The 19,956-nt window shown below is 41.9% G+C and overlaps 3 protein-coding genes across 4 annotated transcripts; 2 read left to right on the plus strand and 1 right to left on the minus strand.

Moving 5' to 3' along the window:
- Positions 1-1,591: 1,591 nt before the first annotated feature.
- On the plus strand, positions 1,592-6,233 carry LOC124471684 (SUZ domain-containing protein 1-like). Of its 2 annotated transcripts, none has more exons than XM_047026256.1 (4): positions 1,592-1,796; positions 2,532-2,581; positions 3,187-3,447; positions 3,984-6,233. In XM_047026256.1, exons 1-4 carry the CDS (start codon positions 1,746-1,748, stop codon positions 4,093-4,095), a joined length of 474 nt encoding a protein of 157 aa, XP_046882212.1. In that variant the 5' UTR covers positions 1,592-1,745; the 3' UTR covers positions 4,096-6,233. The 2 variants fall into 2 exon arrangements, with proteins under 2 accessions (XP_046882212.1, XP_046882211.1); XM_047026255.1 differs by having other exon boundaries at positions 1,594-1,796; positions 3,981-6,233.
- A 3,829-nt stretch (positions 6,234-10,062) lies between these two features.
- Positions 10,063-11,628, minus strand: LOC124471855. The gene is made up of 2 exons (XM_047026480.1): positions 11,521-11,628; positions 10,063-11,203 (listed from the first exon to the last, which is right to left on the minus strand). The coding sequence occupies exons 1-2, from the start codon at positions 11,577-11,579 to the stop codon at positions 10,063-10,065; spliced, it is 1,200 nt and encodes a 399-aa protein (XP_046882436.1). The 5' UTR covers positions 11,580-11,628.
- Positions 11,629-15,619: 3,991 nt separating this feature from the next.
- Positions 15,620-19,384, plus strand: emc3 (ER membrane protein complex subunit 3). The gene is made up of 9 exons (XM_047025156.1): positions 15,620-15,813; positions 16,505-16,674; positions 16,753-16,810; positions 17,481-17,574; positions 17,680-17,784; positions 17,907-17,988; positions 18,250-18,329; positions 18,440-18,522; positions 18,608-19,384. The coding sequence occupies exons 2-9, from the start codon at positions 16,520-16,522 to the stop codon at positions 18,734-18,736; spliced, it is 786 nt and encodes a 261-aa protein (XP_046881112.1). The 5' UTR covers positions 15,620-15,813; positions 16,505-16,519; the 3' UTR covers positions 18,737-19,384.
- Positions 19,385-19,956: the final 572 nt, after the last annotated feature.

Below are 19,956 nucleotides of genomic sequence, written 5' to 3' on the forward strand. Positions count from 1 at the left end.
CTGTACGACCGGTGCCAGAGTTTGGTCCGCATTGCCGGTAGTAAGTCGGACTTGTTTCCGGTGAGGGTTGGACTCCGCCAGGGCTGCCCTATGTCACCGATTCTGTTCATTACCTATATGGACAGAATTTCTAGGCGCAGCCAGGGTGTTGAGGGGGTCCGGTTTGGTGACCTCAGGATCGGGTCGCTGCTTTTTGCGGATGATGTGGTCCTGTTGGCTTCATCGGGCCGTGACCTTCAGCTCTCACTGGAGCGGTTCGCAACCGAATGTGAAGCGGCTGGGATGCGAATCAGCACCTCCAAATCTGAGGCCATGGTAATCGACCGGAAAAGGGTGGAGTGCCATCTCCGGGTCGGGGAGGAGATCCTGAACCAAGCGGAGGAGTTCAAGTATCTCGGGGTCTTGTTCACGAGTGAGGGAAGAATGGAGCGCGAGGTCGACAGGCGGATCGGTGCGGCGTCCGCAGTGATGCGGGCTCTGCATCGGTCCGTCGTGGTGAAGAAGGAGCTGAGTCGAAAGGCGAAGCTCTCTATTTACCAGTCGATCTACGTTCCTACCCTCACCTATGGTCACGAACTATGGGTAGTGACCGAAAGAACGAGATCGCGAATACAAGCGGCCGAAATGAGCTTTCTCCGTAGGGTGTCCGGGCTCTCCCTTAGAGATAGGGTGAGAAGCTCGGTCATCCGGGAGGGGCTCAGAGTAGAACCGCTGCTCCTCCGCGTCGAGAGGAGCCAGCTGAGGTGGCTCGGGCATCTGATTAGGATGCCTCCTGGACGCCTCCCTGGTGAGGTGTTCCGGGCACGTCCCACTGGGAAGAGGCCCCGGGGAAGACCCAGGACACGCTGGAGGGACTATGTCTCTCAGCTGGCCTGGGAACGCCTTGGGGTCCCCCAGGAAGAGCTGGCGGAAGTGGCCGGGGGGAGGGAAGTCTGGGCCTCCCTGCTTAGGTCGCTGCCCCCGCGACCCGATCCCCGGACAAGCGGCAGATGACGACGACGACGACGGCACACAGTTCATTAACCCATAGGCTCATTATATTTGCTGACTATACAAACGAACCCGATTTATTGGATTTGTAACTTCAAAAACAAGTCCCGGGACTAACAAGAAAGCCTAGCATGTTCTGTGTTTTTGGTTCCTTTTCAATGATAAACACTCAGTGGGTTTTGATCTCTCTCTCTATCTCTCTCTCTGTCTCTGTATGTGTTAATTAACTAAAGGAAAACTGCTGTTGCTCCGCACTGCAGATTTGAAATGACCTCCAGAAGGCGTCATTGTTAGAACTATAATTTTAAAACACTTGTCTGGGACTTTTACAAGTAGCTTACTTGTGAATGTGCTGTGCAAGTGGAATTTGGGTATATATATATTTTTAATTCATATCTCGACTGTTCTCAGACCATTACTAAAGAAATAGACTACGTGAAATAAATGTTTTAGTTTGTTGTCATAAAGTTTTAAGTCTTAAAGATACAATGCGCCAAAAAGGTTTTAAATGTCAATGATTCAATTATAAAATTAAAATAAACTGCGAAAGAAAACCAATTCAGCAGCATAGTGTTGCCTCATCATCCACAGACCACGACCGCCAGCGGTGTTAAACTACCAGGCACCTAGCCAGTCAGCCAGCTAGCTACAGGAGGCTACAGTACAAGTCAACAGTAGGCTACGGTGTTTCTTCTATGTTTGTGAACTGAGAAGAACGTCTGTCCGGATCTAGAATTGACTATAGCCTGGCGATTATGGAGGACGACGATGTTGCTGAAAACTGGGAGGAAGCTGCGGACAGTGGGGTGAGTAAAACATTGTTTTTAATGCTGGAGTTAAGACATCGTAAACATGTAGAGCTACAGTAGCAAACGTGCTAAGCTAGCTAGAAATGGCTGTCCCATACCTCTGGCGGCTATAAACGGGAATATAATGCATTTAGCTAGCATTGCTAGCTCAGCAAATGTACAACAATCTAATAATCTACACAAATGAATACTATCACACTATTTTCCACAATGTTTATGCTCCATGGAATGCTGTAATCACAACCATTTAGCTAAGGTCAGGTGCTATCCATATGACTATCCATCGATCGGCTCAGTCTGACAACATTCTAGCTAGCTATCCTAGGAAGCTAACGTTACTACCACTAGCTCTACTATTTAGCCAGGCTGCAACAGTAGGACAACGTTGATAAGTTAAATAGATAGTTAGTCAAGCCAAATGCAATACACATGGGTGGTGGTAGGATGGTTAGGGCAAGGACGTTTTATCAGAATAATTCAATAGAAATGGCCAGAACAGTTTGCTGGTGGCATGGGTAGCTAACGTACAACACTCATGATTGGGACAGCGTTGCTAATGCAAGACTGTAGGCTACACCCGTAATTGGTGTAACTGGCATCTTCATGAATCCTGAATGTATACTTATTAACTTATACTTGGTGTCTGTAAGGCTATCGGTAGCCTTACAGTGTAAGTGTCTTATTTTGTTTGTTTATTTTGTAAGCTAATGTGTTTCAACGTCATCCTTCCAGGAAATAGAAAGAAGACTTGAGGCAAAGCTGAAAATAAGTCAGAACGCCAAGTAAGTAGTTATGTGGTTTATAGTATAAGTGCAACTGTGTAGATAGATGTATTCACCCCCTTGAGTAAATGTCGTTGTTACATCAGTGTATCAAAAGCAGTAAACTATCTGTATGTTGTCTACATAAACACACAAGTTATACACATGTATGGTATGACAGGTAACATACCATAACTAAATTGAACCATGGATCTGGTACAGATAGGTACAGTATGCACAATTCAAATGAGTGCAATGTACCTAAGTACAACATTTGTCAGTATTAACAGTTTGCACAATATGTATGTGAATGGAGTCAGATGGTTAGGGAATCGGGCTAGTAATCAGAACGTCGCTGGTTCGATTCCATTCTGTGCCAAATGACGTTGTGTCCTTGGGCAAGGCACTTCACCCTACTTGCCTCGGGGGGAATGTTCCTGTACTTACTGTAAGTCGTCTGCTAAATGACTAAATGTAAATGTACACAACATTGAGTGAAGGGAGCGGAAGCAGAAGTTGAGTGAAGGGAGCGGTCCTCTACCAGTATTTATTGTGAGCCGGCTCACTGTATGCATTCTGATTTACAATACTCATGTTTCACAATGTCCACGCTCTCTCCACGCTAGGAAAACAGCCTGCAGCTCCCCCTTGCGGACTGCCATTGTGATTCAGGATGATTCTCTGCCGGCGGCACCCCCACCTCAGATACGCATTTTGAAGCGCCCAACGAGTAATGGTTCAGCAGGTTCATCCGCTCCCTCCACCCGTCCCTCGCAGCACATGAAGTCCTTGGCCCAGAGAGAAGCAGAATATGCAGAGGCTCGCCTGAGAATCCTAGGAAGTTCCAGCTCTGAAGAAACGCAACAGGACAAAACCAATATTGACAGGTTAGACGGAACTTCACACTCCCTGTGTCACTCTTATCCTTTCTTTCCCATAAATACCCCAAAAGATTTGTAACACAGCCCATGAAATGCCCAACTTCAAAAATATAGAAAAGCAATTTGTTTTTAATGTTTATCAAGTGTTTTCTGTAGCGTATTACATTTTCTACATATTAAAAGCAATTGGCACAAATACATTTAATTACAAGCAAAATAAACATCTCAGTTTGTCAATTTAGAGGGTGATTACAATCTTTGAATGACAGCAATAGGCTGTTCAGTCTAAATCTTCAGCAAAAACAACCATGGTTTATACGTTTATACTTTAAGCACTTAGAGAGCAGACTATAAACTTCATACAACACAATAAAAGCAGATAAATGTTGGTGATTATTATGTGCATTTTAACGCATATGGTTGATTGCTAATAGTGCTCATTGGAATAAACATTGTCTGTTATTGCTGGCCAGGACATTGATGAATCCATAGTAAGTTGTTGCCGGGCATTAATCAAGCAATTCATTCTCACTCTCCAGCAGACCTGTTCGTGTGAATGCACCGCCACCATCTGAAGCAGTTCGTCCCAACAGTCATGTGATCCGACAGCCAATTGGTCCAGATGATACCATAGGCTTCCGTCACTGCAGATAGGTGTCAGCGGGGCGAACAGTACTCCTTGTCTCACCCAGGGGGGCATGGACTGCAGATCCTAAAGGGGGGAGGGGGGGGGGGAGGTAGCATAGTGCATGTGAAGGAGGGTGGATTAGACAGTTGTGAGATAATACAGACATGGCGTATTTCTCACTAAATTAGAAAAAGTATTCCTCCCTCCTCTTGACTTTCAGCATGCCCTTTGCCTTTCACCTCTGTCTACAGCCTACAGTTGCAGAAGTAGAGCACAGGGCCAGATATACTCTGGGCTCCACACTGTGACCTGGGCATTGCCTCAGGATCCCACACTGTGATACCTCCTCCTGTGCTGCCCGCTGACCCTGTCAACCAGCCCTCTGTTGGCTGGGTGACCAGGGCCCTGAGCTGGCCACCTCCACGGCAACGAGAACTATCAGGTCCACAGGACTCGGAACCAAGAAGCGCGTGGATGGGATCTCCCCAACTGCCGCTTCGAAGGGCCATGGATTTAGGAGCAGGGCGAGTAGGAGTCTGCTTGTTCAAGCAATAATTTTTATAAGCTAGTCAAGTTAGTTTTCTCTGAGATGAGGCTGACTAACTGCCTGAGCTATACCTGTCACGTCTAAATTTAGTGTCAGTTTCGGTCTTTGTTTTATGCTGTTTATATATATTTGAGGCAGTACTTGTGTCTACTTATACTTACATTGGATTGAAATATGTCAAGCTAATTTACATTGTCTTTATTTCTTTTGTAGTTGAGTTTCTTGATTGATCTGGTTTTAGATTTTGTCATGTAAAAGTACACACAAGTGTTTCAAATGTTCTAGTGTCTATAACATAGTAATTGAAAGTACGGTAGGATATGCAAAAGCAGTCGATACGAGTGGGTAAACAGGCTAAACTGTCCTGTTAAAGTGTTGCTTAGCACACGATGGAATAAGGTAACCAGACTGAACAACAAGTGAACTTTTAAAGGGGTAATTTAGGGGAAAGTAACGGGTCCTTTAGGGGGTTTGTGTTATGGGTTGGAGCCACTATAGATTAAACCTCTTGACTTCATCTGGTGTTGCCAAATGTTTCAAAACCAAGACATGCAGGAAGAAAGTAACAGAAGGCTGTTGTCAAGTCAAATTAACCCATTAACTGTCCAGAGGAGAGAAAACAGTTTTTTATCCATTTGACTGGATCCAAAGTCTGGTATGTGAATTGACATGTCAACATGTGCTGTTGAGTCTCAAATGCCTTACATTCTCTATGGTTTCCCCTGTGGGGTCTTCTGTTTATTTTATTTCCCTACACAGCGACATCATTTACCTCCTGTAATTTGGCCACCCCCCTCAGGAAACGTGGTGTCAAGTGTGTTCCTTTCAGTGCACGCTACAAGAAGGTGTAAACACAGGACCTGTTCAGATGTTAAAGCAAAGAGGTAACCAGGTGAGAAACATGTACTATACTAGCACCTGTTCTGGGTCTGACCAAGTTAACATTGTAAAGCACATGACACCGTCAATTACAACGGTCAAACAGGTTTTACTTGTACCCTATAATTGTAGTGAGCGCAGCACGCCTGGGGGGGTTTCACAACACAAAAGGGTGATGCATTCTGTCAACGGCTTCTTTGTTCCTGTTTAGGTGCTCCCAACTCCCATGTGCACCACTCTGTTTTGTGCAGAAACATTTTTATTTTTCTATTTTTTGAAAATGATTGTGTTTAAACTTAATTTTGCAGCTCTCCAACATGTTTATCTGCTGACAGCAATACTAATACTACATGTTAATAAACTACAAGCTTTCATTAAAGTTTCTGCAACCTCTCTTTGGTTTTGAAAGATATGAGTTATTCACTGTAAGTGCTTGAGTTTGAAAGAATTACAGCAGTGTTAAAGGTTCATATCTGTGTAGGAGTAACATTTCATTATTGATATCCACATTAGCTGTGTTAATATGACCTCTGAAGTCTTGTCTCATGTGTTGGATAACCTCCTCTTAGATATCACACACATGAAATATACACTCATGTCTTTTGTCAAGCTCTGTACCATTTTATTCTGGATGTGTAGTTTGTGTTTCTGTATTCTGTTTGTGTTGTGATTATTTTACTTCAAATAAATGTCTGAGAGGGGAAGTTGCTGAACCCTTTTAGGCCAGATAAACATGGACCATTTAAAGTGTCAAGTCAAGATTCTGTAATTTGCCTCTTCTGAGCATCACAATGAGACGACTCAACTCTTTCTGTGTGTTCGACATCTCTTTTTATTGAACTTTACCAAGAGAAGTGTTTAGAGTTTGATGTTCACCATGTTGCTTTAATTGTTATCTGTTTGCTACACAGGGGTTGTAGGTTTGTTTTCAAATGGATAGCATTTTTTTATAACTGAGGATAATGATAATCTGATTTTAGACCAGCCTGTTAGATTTGATGAGACCAGCCTGTTAGATCTGGGTTGCGTTTCCCGAAAGCATCGTAAGCCTAAATTGATCGTAGAGTCCATCGTACGATGGATCTTAGTTGTACGGGCCGTTTCCCAAAACCATCGTAGCTAAAGAGGCACTTGAAAATCGTCGTAGATTAACGAGAGCTCCAGACCAGTCGTAGATCGCTAAGTGCATCGTAGCACAGACTCAGTGGAGACACACGTAGGCCGACCATGAAAACTACATTAAACTCATGCTGAAAGTTACTTCCGATGGAAAATAAGATTATTTTGGTCCTCTTTTTACAGCAGTTACGCTGGAACTGGGATATTTCTTAGTGAACCATACAAGTTTAACTGCCGAAAAAATATCAGAATCCGGTTTATTCTCAAGTAAATTTAGGTTACACAAAATAATTTGATTTAGTGGGTTTGGCGCATGCAATGAAGGTATTTAAAAAACAAATGTCAGTCTTATTCAAAATACTATAACATTGAAATATGGCTGTTGTAATGTGCAATAGTAACTAGAAATGCATTAACGTAACGCTTTTACGAGTACAATAACACAACAACAATTGAACATTGAAGATGTTTATTAGAATTATAGGGCTGGTAGCACGCCAAGCCCGGTGGATGAAGAGGCTGGTGGCAGAGCCGAGCCTGATGTTAGGAGATGGTGGTGCCCAGGAAATGGAAAGACTCCACAGGGTTGACTGGGAAGTCACACAGGGGGAAGGGGCTGGGAGGGAGTGAAAACTCGTCCCCTCTGATATGGGGAACTGGATGTGGTCTGGGATGTGGCAAAGTAATGCAATTGTGACAGCCTGCACAGATCTTGACACTGAGGCCTTAGCGAGCCCATGTCCATCTCCAATAACCTCCAGAAAACTGCCAATGGCATAGAACCTTAACACTGCCAGTAGTTGGGTTACAGGGGTCAGTGCAAAGGACCTCCTTGTTAGCCTCTGCAGGTCTGCTTTTATGTGGTTCAGGAGCATCATGATATCATGATGTCATCTGACATATCTTACACTCATAATGAGTATAATTGATCGACCATCAATTAAAGTAGAGTTGATTATTCATGTCAGAAACAATGATTCCATGTTCCATTCATTACTTATGTTTTTGTCAGTTGTCACAATGTCATTTGTGGCCAATATGTGAGAATTATGAGATCGCAAACATGGTCTTAAGAAGCTGTTGGCCTATGCAAGATTGTAGATATAGTCAGCACTAGAAAATAAGACAGTTAATATGTTGGATTGAGATGCTTGTATTTGTACATTGAATTGTTTAGGATGCTAGCTGGGACATGCCGTGTGTGATACCATTCATATGCATGTTTTTTAACCTTGTAGTTCAATCAAGTAGTAAATATAGGACTCATATATATATGCCTATGGAAAGTGGAGTACCAAGAAGAGTTAAAAACCAAGGCACAAGTAATTTGAGAAATAGTTGTTTTATGGGAGTTTGTTCTCCCTGCTCCTGCTCCTCACATGGATCTATAAGGTAAACATGTAAGGATTGGACAGGCAACACTGAATATATGACACAATACACAATTCAGCCTTTACTTAATTTAAATAAACATTGTATGCTTTAGGCTATAAGGTAACCTAAATGTGACACTACCTTGTTGATTGGGCAGAAGAATAGGCACAGAAATGGAGGGCCTTGTGAACTTCATCTCTTCAAACAAAAGCTTCCTCACCTCAATTTGGAGACGAGCCCACTTAATTTCCAAGACCTCCTATTGGTATTTAGCATCCTGTGTCGCTGATTGCAAGGTCCTAACACCGGTGTAAAACTCAGATGCAGCATAGTTTGCACGTTCACCTTATTGTCTTTACCTTCATGTAGCATCACATTGAAAAGTACTCAAATAAGTAGCCTATAATAAATGTAAAAAATTTTTGTAAATTTTTTTGTGTACCGTAATTTGTCAAATATTTTGGTTAACGTTTTAATTTTAAAGTCTTAAAGTTGCGTCAGAAGAATCACATTTCAGTACAATGGACAGCGTCGTGTTAAGTGCAACTTAAGAGACACGTACGATGGTTCTCCTTACGAGCATGTTCAGGAAACGCACGTAAGAAATAACGATGGATCGTTATTTTCATCGTAGAGAACCCTCGTAACAGCTACGATCCATCGTTATCGGGAAACGCACCCCAGGCTGGTTTCAGATCAGATCTAACAGGCTGGTCTAAGATCATATTAACAGGCTGTTCTCATGAAATCTAACAGGCTTTGAAACTTTCAAAACTTTATTTTACAAAAAATCGTTTATTCCATAATATATTTTCAACCTTTCAATGTTTTTATCACACACAGTGAAAGGAGAGGGGAGAGGAAAACAGCGAAGCCTAAAACAGTGTAGAGTACTCATCAATGATGCAAACTTTGTTTTTGCAACTTAAATAAAATGTTTTCAACCTTTTAAAACTTTTTTTCTCAAACATTTTTCCAACCTTTAGAAACATGAAATAAGCGTTAAACTGAGATGTATCTTCAAAGGTTTGTTGAGGACATATTAACCCAAGCCCACAAAATAGAGTTGGGAATCATTAGAGAATGTCATTTATTATTTGAACATATCAATTGAGCATTTCATTTATCATTTGTAAATTTCATTTATCATTTGAATTTTGACAGGAATATTCTTCTACACCAGACAGCGCTCAACTCAGCATAAAATGTACATCCACATGCCTGCGCCTCGTCCGTTAAATGGATACAGCTGTGCAGAGGTCTTAAGCACCCCAGATCCTTTACATGAATGCTGTCCTATATATTCCTTCATTTTTGTCTTCTGTATTTTTACAGCGGTATAAAAGTACAATTTAGAACATTTATGGTTCATAAAATGTACATCCAAACGCCTGCGCCTCGTCCGTTAAATGGATACAGCTATGCAGAGGTCTTTAGCACCCCAGATCCTTTACATGAATGCTGTCCTATATATTCCTTCATTTTTGTCTTCTGTATTTTTACAGCAGTATAAAAGTACAATTTAGAACATTTATGGTTTAGTCTGGTGTCATTTTGAATATGTCTGACCCTCAACCCAATTTCCATCACACAAACACCCTCCCAAATTACAGTAAATAGCATGTTTTACAAAGGTAGGAATGCTGTGTCAATCCTTTTTGGATTTCATTTTCCCCCTACCACTTTGGTTGTGTTTGGTTGACCCTAGACTGACTTCCTTAGGTTATACATTATGGCCTTGACATCATTTCATGCATAAATCATTTTTTCATCTCATTTGTCAAATATGCCATGGAAAGTTTAGAGTGCCAAGGCAAAAACATTCAGTGCAAGATTCCCACACAAAATAGGCAACCCACTATTAACAAGACCCATGCACCATTATCAAACAACTGTACTGTTATAATTAACTCTGTATTCCTGTGTCCTTGAAAACCTTTTTAACAGTTGGGACAATATAATCCCCCAAATCCCAAAGTCTTTGGTCATGGACCAACTGATTCTTGGTCAATTCTTCTTTCTGAGATTCTTTGACTTGAATGACCTTACACACCTCAGCTGGAACACTGACGGTCTACCCGTAACTCTGTAGCACTTCAAACATGGCCACCTGGAGCACAAGTCTGGGATTGAGCACCATCTTGTGACTCCTGTAGCTGCCCACTTGGCCAGGTTGCCTGTAGACGTGTTCCAGGAGGTCCGTCCCTGGTCCACTGAAGGGTCTCTTATCGTGTTTCAGAACGGGTGTCTCAGAGAAGCCGATGGTCTCTACTTGGAACACCGACGCCCCAGGATTCTGCTCCTGCAGTTCATGCAGCATCTGCACCAGTGAGGTGTGCTGGTACGGAACAACAAGCTGGTCCACATCAGCCAGGAGCACATACCGAGAGCTATACATGTTTCTGTAAAAACACTCGTTCATAACGCTTATTTGTCCGTTGAGATGAATGTCTCCTTCAAGTTCCTCTGGCTTCCATCCGGTGGAAGGGTGGAGGAACTTGGTTATGTGCCAGGGGATAATCTCTAAGGAGCCCTCGTGAATATAATACTGGAGAACCTTCTCCATGTCAAGGCTACAGCTAGTGAGGTAGAGAAACACCTTCTGAACTCCGAACAGCTTGTAAAACTCCATGGTCTGGACAAACTGGAGAATGTTATTGTAGTTTCCAAACATACTTGACATGCACACAGTTAGGAAAAATTGAAAATCCTCCTCCTTTCTCTCCTTGTTCTGTACAGTTAGAAACTGCATCTTCCCATACTCCCCAGCATCATCATGTGTGACAAGAGTAATGTGTGTGACACTGCATCCAGGCTCCTCGCTGCAAAATACATCAGCAGCCGAATAGGGGTAGCCGTAATGGACACTGTTTGTTTTGACCAAACCTATCGTTTCTTTAGATCTGTTTCCTGAGCAACAAAAGATGCAGTATAAAGGTGTAGGATGGTCTTTGTTTATTATTGCTAAAATGCGTGTGACTCCACTTTTTCTGTAATCCTTATATGCAGAAATCATTAGATGCTTTGAGCCATCAATTGGTGTTAGAGCGTCCTTGGCTAAGTGTCCAGGGCAGGTGTCATGTGAAGCATAGATGGGCTTCACTTTTGAATTGGCTTTGAGGCTTATCATGACTACACATGTTGCTATGATGCACAAACACAAGATGATACAAAGTTTCAATCTTGAGCGTTGCACGCTTGCCGGTAGCGGAGTCCTGGTAGGTAAACAACAGTGTAAAGAGAAACGTCTATCTTGGTAAATGAGTGTGCCATGACTTAATTGGGATAGAAAAAAATACAAATTCAACAGTAGAGAACCAACTAGTCTGGCCAAGAGGACAACAAAATATTGTTTATGGTACTGCACAACTACTTAATTTGCAAACTTTGTTGAATATAATGTTCTTAAAAGACTGTTGTTTCAAACGTAACAACCAAAATCAGTTGTCTAAAAAAAGGACAACAGTCAGATATTTGTTTGTCTTATAAAATAGTTATAATTAGAGATAGTGCAGAGTATTTAAACATTTACCTTTCATCGGTCAGGTGCTCTCTTGCCATCCTGCTCCAATCTGTGTCGAAGTCGGTCATCTCTCCGCTTTCTGGAGTTTCAGGCTCCGCCCTGTCATCCCTTCTTCTCATGGATGAGATTCTGATAGGTATTCAGGCTATGGGTTAATGGGTTCATACTTTTTTTAAAGATAAACATCTAAAATAGCTCAGTCTGCAGTGTGCACATGTTTGCTAAAAATCCAGTGGTGTTCAATGTTCATACCAAGGCAGTAGTCATAATACACATCCCCCAAAATTATCATTAAAACAAATATTCGTCCCCCCCAATGTTGACTCCATGGCTATGCCCTTGGTTCATACTAATCGAGTCAGGGCCGGCCGAACCAAAAAGGGCGATTGGTTCAAGATATGCCATAGCAAGACATACTTAGCCAATCAGGGTCCTCAAAAATGATGCCTATGGTTACTAAATATTTCACAGCCCCAACTACAATAATTTTCACCAGCCGCCACTGGCTCACCTCTCACATAATTTATTAGGAATTAGGAAGAATATCGGCTAACTGGTTAATGCTGGGGACACACTATACGATTTTTTCATCTTATAAGATTTTCCAACCGTGAGAGACCACAAATATGAGGACAAAAAATCCTAGATTTAGCCGTTTTGCTCCTACAGTGTGTGGTCACTCTTAACAAGCCCCAATCTAAGGGAACGTCTGAAAAAATCTGCGGAACCATCAAGATAATCGGGATATATGTTACCTAGGATTGTCGGAAGGGCCGAAATAGGGCCGATTATCCTGTGGTGTGTCCCCAGTATAAGTAAAGTTGGAAAGACATTCAGATTCAAACTTCTCGAAACAATAATTAATTAAAAGAAGGTTTTTAAAACAACGAACTACAACCTCATTTTTCATAAACGATCCTTTCTCCGAGCTGAACAAATTACCTATATTGTTTTCTACGCACAGCCGGTCGAAAGACAAAGTGCCAAACCAAACAGCTGCAGGCTACTTGAAAAATATTAAATACATTTCACTGTTACATATTGTAGTGTTACATATTGTAGTGTCACCAAATTCAATTGAGACATCATTGGTCTCCTGCTGGCTATACTACAACACTCAGTTTGGGGAAAAAAGGCTTTTGAATCATTTTGAGGATTATTGATTGATAATAGCCTACGTGTGCGTGTCCAGGTGGAGGAAGGGTCGGTTTTTAATGAGGTTGCAGTTCGTTGTAGTCGTTGTCAACATCACAACAGTTGGAAAAGGGTAGCTTTTGCGTCTTAACAATGCTCTCTAATTAGTTATTGATTTGAGAAGTTCAACTCTGTGAATATCTTTCCAACTTTGCTTAAGTTGGACAATTTACCAGGCTGAAAAATTAAGACGAAAAATAGTCAGTCTAGGCCGATTAATTACCTAAATGGTCAGTCCAGTTTCGAAAGCCGAATTTCGCAGCCGGCGAGGTGGCAGGGGTTGGGCGTGGGTGTCTTGGGTCGACTCCTGTGTCAGAGCATCGGAGCACCGCTCCCACCACGCGCTGTGCGTAGGACACCAAGTGCTGAGGGCAGTGGCGGTTCTAAACTCATTTTACTGGGGGGTGGGGGGGTGGGGTGGGGGGGTGGGGGGTGGGTTTAATCAGAGAGGCACATTAAAAAACAGAAACAAATAATATTTAACCCTTGTGTTGCGGCAACTTTACCCGATACAAAAACAAATAAAAAGCATTTTCTTTTAACCTTCGCAATGTGTGGGGTTTGAGACAGCCCGACGGTTAAAAGAAAATGCTTCACTTTGTTTTTGTATGCGGTAAAGTTGTCGCAATACGACGGTGGGTCACAATGACTGATTAGTTACAGAAGATAACATTTAAATGTAGTCATTTAGCAGACGCTCTTATCCAGAGCGACTTACAGTAAGTACAGGGACAGCCACCTGACTCTGAGATAACACAAGGGTTAAACATTAAATACTTAAATTTTGCTTAACATTAAAATCATACAAAATGCTCTGGCTCTCCCTCTTCCAGCTCCTCAGCCCTATCAATACCTTGATATGTTTCTCTAACTTTTTTATTTACTGGGACAAAAAAGGCTGCAATCAGTCAGACAAACAAGAGATATTTAGGCCTCATTGCTCAAGAAAGTAATGATGGTGCCCCCCCCCCCAACACACTTAACTTGCCAAGCTCTCCGTGGGTAGCCTGGCTCTGCCCTCCTAGTACTTCCGCTCAATTTTCATTTTGCTTCTGTACTGCGTCTGGGGTTAGTTACTAGGAATATTTGTCAGATGTCTCCGGTAAACTTTTTACTGGTCTATTCAGCGAACAGAGGGAGTGGCTGAGAACGATGATGTTGATGTCGTGCTTTAGTTTGAGTTGTAGTTCCGCAATGGCGGCGTGAAAAGATGCTAGCAAAGCTATTTGGTCCGTTGTGGCAACGCTGACGAATATCCAGAAGTTAAAGCAAACAAACAATCTTTGATCCCCACGGGGTTTGTTTGAGTTTTCAGCTAGATCCGTTAGTCATGAAGGAGTTGGCTAAGGCGAACGCTAGCGATTGGTTATGGCAGATCCAAAGTGGCTCTGGGCAGATCCAATAGTTTTAAACTTCAACAGAGTACTCGCCTTCAAGGAAGTTAATGCATGTTAATGGAGCGAGCTCAGACTCTCTGTACAAATGAAATGTACGAGAATCTGGTTAGGACCAGGCTAAGTTATGTCATCCCCTTACACTAATCTGGACACCTGTTTTCTTATTTGGAGTTCCTCACAGAGCCCGTACCACCGTGGGTCACCATATCTGACGGCCGTCAGAATGTGTCACCCCGCTGTAACTGCTTCATAAAGGAGTTCAACTTCCAACTGTGGTTTCGGGTAGTTATTCTAGCCTGGCCCTGCCCTCCTACGTACTTCCGCCCAATTTTCATTTTGTTTCTGTACAATGCAACTCCTATTCAGAGGTGGTGGTTAACTGCTGTGTATCTGTCCCTAAACTTCTGGTTGAGGGTGGTTGATCAGGGCTTGGTACTGTTGTGGAGTCTACAGATCTTCTGGCCGTCTGGGGTTGATGTGTTCCTGAACTACTTGTAGATGGTTGGTCGTCCACTGTAGCTTCCTCTTGGCCACGTGCTCCTCCTTTTACGTATCTCAGCATTTGACCCTGCATTAATTTAGAAATACGAAAAAAAAGGATCAGTATAGAAAGAGACAAAATATTCTAATAGTATTAGTTAGTTAGACTTACAGTTAATATAGTTTCAGACTTGTTTAAACTTACACCACTTATTTAAGATCTATTTCCATATGTTGAATGTATGCACCTTCCTGCCAAAGTAAATTCCTTGTCTGTGCAAACTTTCATGGCGATCAGTGGCGATTTAAACACAAGCATCCCTAAATTTCATCTCAGCACCCCTAAAAATAATAATGAAAAATAATTTAAAAAATGATTTATTATTATTATTATCTTAAATACGTTTATTTACTGTTGGCACATCATTACCGTTTCATTTGATGCTGGTATTTCATGAAAAAGGGACTTTCTTAGTTTTTTCATTCATTCAATATTTTGAATAATAATAAATAAATGTAGCCTATTCATTGTTATCAGTGAAATTAGTGATTTATTAGCAAGGGGGTTTAACACTTTGTAAAGCACTATCTCCATGTTACATTCTCATTAGTGGCTGAGCCCTCCTAAAGGTCCTGATCCTAGAATCGCCCCTGATGGCGATTATTAAACCCCCTATGATTCCGATTCTGGTTCACTGACAACTGATTTGGTGCAAAGATTCAAAAAAAGGGACAGTTGTTAACGGCCCATTGGCGGTAGAAAGAGACCATAACGTGCTGATTGTGTCATTTCATGCGTTTCCGAAAGACCCTTGGTTAAATAGGCCAAGGGTCAAGCTAAATCACAATTGGGCTGAAGGCTGAAATATTTCGGATATCCGGTTGTTTACTTGTTCTTTAACATCCCCAAAACATGTTATTGTGTAGCCTAAAACACAATCTCACAATGCTATACATTTATTTAATTAATGTAAATTGTAATTTCTGCTTGAGGAAACCTCTACTATTTTCATTGATGCGGAAGCGGAACCTTCCGTCTGCTGACTGCTTTGCTGCGTAAACGGTACCGCACTATGCGACTTAGCATCTTTTGCCATCATCCTCTTTGTCACTGTCACAGCACAGTGGCAGCAAAGGCGAGTAGATAATCGACTGTGGTTGCATAGTAGGTTCTGTATTTAAGCGTCCCGGCTTGGAATTCAAGAAACCTTTCTTGTAAAACGAACTTTTGGTAAGATTGCTATCCACAGCATCACTGATTTTAACATGCTACATCCAAATCCAGCGTACAAGATAGTTAGCTTAGGTTCGCGATCGTTAAACTACGGACATTGGTAGCTAGATAGCTAGCTGCAAGCATTTGACATCCACCCGTCCCTACATTCACTGGCCATCCGTAGCTACACAGCTAAGATAGCTAACCACTAGTGAGAGCAAAACAAATAATTTTGGTAAACTAGCCATCTGGTCAATCATTTTACATGTTCATCTACGTTCTCAACTCTCTTCAGATGTATTCTCCTTGTAGTTGCTAAATTTGCTAGGTTAATGATGCTTGTCCTTTATGCCTGGCTGGATTTGCTAGCTACGAAGCGTAGTAGGCTAGTACTGCCAGTGCAAGCAGGTCTTTTAGAAACCATGTCGAATCTTAAAGGATTAACTTTTCTTTGAGGCAGCAGTAGGGTAACAAATGCTCAAACCAGTTTAGCACTATCTAACTAGCTACTTGCCTGTTTTTAAGCAATGAGGTGTTAAATAGATTGAACATTTCGTGTGGTGATCTGTAATCTGTATTTTGCTATCTTGTCCATTATGAACACGTTTCTCGCTTCCTTCTATGATTTGTGGCTGTTAAGTTTAAGACATGTTTACGTATTATTATTGTAATAATAGTCGGTGATTATTGCTGTATTCTATTTTAGTTAGGCATAACAGCTATGGCAGAACCAGAACTTCTGTTGGACTCCAATATTCGTCTGTGGGTGGTCCTGCCCATCGTCTTCATCACCTTCCTCGTTGGAGTGATTCGACATTACGTCTCAATCCTGCTTCAGACTGACAAGAAACTGACATTAGAGCAGGTGTCAGACAGGTAGAAGAGAACTAGTTTTCTTTACCGTTAACATGCATTTGCTTATTTCACAAGTGTTTTTTCACTCTTTGTAATCAGCCAGGTCCTTATAAGGAGCAGAATTCTTAGAGAAAATGGAAAATACATCCCTAAACAGGTGAGATCAATGTATACAATTATTTTTTTTTAATGATAGATTACAGCTATCTTCCAAAACCAGCCACTTTCCAAAATGGCAGAATATTGACATTTTAGCTTGTAGTCTGTGAAGAATACCATTATCGCTTTCATTGCATTACATGTGTGATGAAAAAAAACATATATGATTTAATGGGCATCAGAATCAGGTAATGGATACTGAAGCTCATACCCCACACACTCACTCACTCACTTACACACACTCACACTCACACTCACACTCACACTCACACTCACACTCACACTCACACTCACACTCACACTCACACACTCACTAACTCACTCACTCACTCACACTCACTCACTCACACTCATTCACTCACTCACACTCACTCACTCACACTCACTCACTCACTCACTCACTCACTCACTCACTCACTCACTCACTCACACTCACTCACTCACTCACTCACTCACTCACTCACTCACTCACTCTCACTCACTCACTCACTCACTCACTCACTCACTCACTCACACTCTCACACACACACACTCACTCACACACACACACACTCACTCACACTCACACACACACACACACACACACACTCACACTCACACACACTCACACACACTCACTCACTCACTCACTCACACACACTCACACACCTTTTTCTCCTGCTTCCAAGTCTTTCTTAATGAGAAAATTTTACTTCAACAATCAAGAGGATGGATTCTTCAAAAAAACCAAGAGGAAGGTTGTTCCTCCTTCGCCAATGACAGGTGAGCAGACACTCAACATCTTTCAGAAGGGACGTGATGCAGTCTCTGCTGGCTTTGGTGTTCATAAAGCGCAGTCACACTGACAGTGGGTGTCCTTGTATGCAGATCCCAGCATGCTGACAGACATGATGAAAGGCAACGTGACCAACGTGCTTCCCATGATTCTGATCGGGGGTTGGATCAACTGGACCTTTTCAGGATTTGTCACAAGTAACTCCATGAGGCTGGATTATTGTTGATCTTTCGTTATTCATTTGCTACTCTTTCACAATTATTCCCACCCCATTCCATTCTTTATGTGTTTAGTAACACCCCACCTTTGTTCCTCACAGCCAAGGTACCTTTCCCACTAACCCTACGCTTCAAGCCCATGCTGCAACAAGGAATCGAGCTGCTCTCTCTTGATGCCTCCTGGTAAAGTTCACATGACACGCAGGCTTATCTTCATGACCGAACTGTCAGAACTGTGCACTGCTTCTCCCTGGTTATGATCGGCAGCACTTACTGTGCACTATTTGTATGTCGCTTTGGATTGGATCGTTTGTGAAATGAATAATGCAGTTAAGCTATCTGCTTTTGGTGTGAATGCGAGTCTAGGTTTATGAAGCATCTTCCCAATCTGCTTGGGTGGTGAGTGAGGATGGAGTTTGTCAGCTAATCTCCACCTCTTTTCAGGGTCAGCTCAGCGTCCTGGTACTTCCTGAATGTGTTTGGCCTCAGAAGCATGTACTCCTTAATTCTAGGACAAGACAACGGTAAACACATCTTTGCTTACTTTTCATGTCGCCTTAGAACTATTGATATTTGCAAACGCAATGTCTGCATTGTGAGACGCAATATAATTTGGTGCCACTGACGCCCACAGGTGCGGATCAGTCGAGGATCATGCAGGAGCAGATGAGTGGGGCTGCTATGGCCATGCCTGCTGACACAAATAAAGCCTTCAAGGTATAATTCATGGAAATTGCTGTATTGTTTGACTTAATAGGGTCAGTGTGGTGTCTTGGTTAATTGGGGTTCGTTACGTTTTCAGGCCGAGTGGGAGGCACTTGAGCTAACCGACCATCAGTGGGCGCTGGAGAGCGTTGAGGAGGAACTGATGAGCAAGGAGCTGGACTTGGAGGGAATGTTTAGCAAGGATCTGCCTACTGGCATCTTCTGATGGCTGTTGACCACTACAGGGACCTGTTTACCACTGGGCACACATACGTTTTTCTTTAATGGAAGCGATTAAGGGTGCAGATAATTTACATAGAAATGAAATGGAGTATGTATTCTGAGGTTTTATGGAACATCGACGTAAATTTTTGTGCAATCATTGCCCTTTAAATTTTTTATGCTGCTGCTGTTGCTGTCTCAATGTGATATTTAAATTGAATTCTAACAGCGCAAAGGTTCACCTCACTTCAACGAGACATTTTTGTGAAGTCAGTGTTGAAAGAAAACAATACAGAAACTGTATGTCCTACAATGATATCACTCCTTTTAGTTTATGAAATGTTAAAATTAGTATTTTTTCATCACTTAAAATTCTTATTGATATATTTGTATTTTGTTTAACCAGAAGACACAATAATGACATTACTAAATGGACGTGAAAGGATACTCCTGTTGCAAAGCATTCCACGTTCCCATTGTATAACCATTCCTTTTATTTTAAGCAGCATTGTGTGCTTGACATGACTGGCAGATCTTAGGTTGAACTAATTTGTGTGTTTATTAATGCAGTGTGTTCCTTTTTTAATATTTATTTTTAGCAATTTTATTATGTAACAATTCCCTTGCTTTTGTATAAAGATCAATTTCCCTATATCGGGAGTTTTCATTACTACAGCCAAGTTACAAATCAAGTCACTTGTCACACCTCAGCCAAGCAACAGCCCTGTTGCCATAGTAATGACTCAGAAATGAACTTTTCATTCATCTCATTTAGCGTCAGTGGCTGATGAGAGATAGATGTAGCCTACCTGTATTTATATTGCTAAAATCTGTTAGGTAAATGTTAGGTATGTTAGGTAAATCCAACAAAATTACCCGTTCTACAAGCCAACATTTCCTGGCCGGGGTCCAGAACAACGTAGATGGCATTTGCTTGATAGAGCTAAACTATATCAAGTAAAAGTGACCCAGATAGCCAAGCTAATAGAGACTTGTAAATTGGCAAGGACTGGAGGAAGAGTCAATGAAATAGCTGGCAAGTGACGTCATTAGCTAGCTTGCTAGCAAAACAACCAACCAACTACATACTTTACTTGTATTCCTCTGTTATCTGTAGAGCTCGATAACTAGTACTAAAACACTATTTTATGTCCACTGCCAACTCAACTGGCGCCTCCACTGTCTAAAATCGGAAATTGTCAAAGAACTGCAAGTGCTTCTGTT

Source organism: Hypomesus transpacificus, chromosome 9 (genome assembly GCF_021917145.1).
Source record: "Hypomesus transpacificus isolate Combined female chromosome 9, fHypTra1, whole genome shotgun sequence".
Taxonomy (NCBI): Eukaryota; Metazoa; Chordata; class Actinopteri; order Osmeriformes; family Osmeridae; genus Hypomesus; species Hypomesus transpacificus.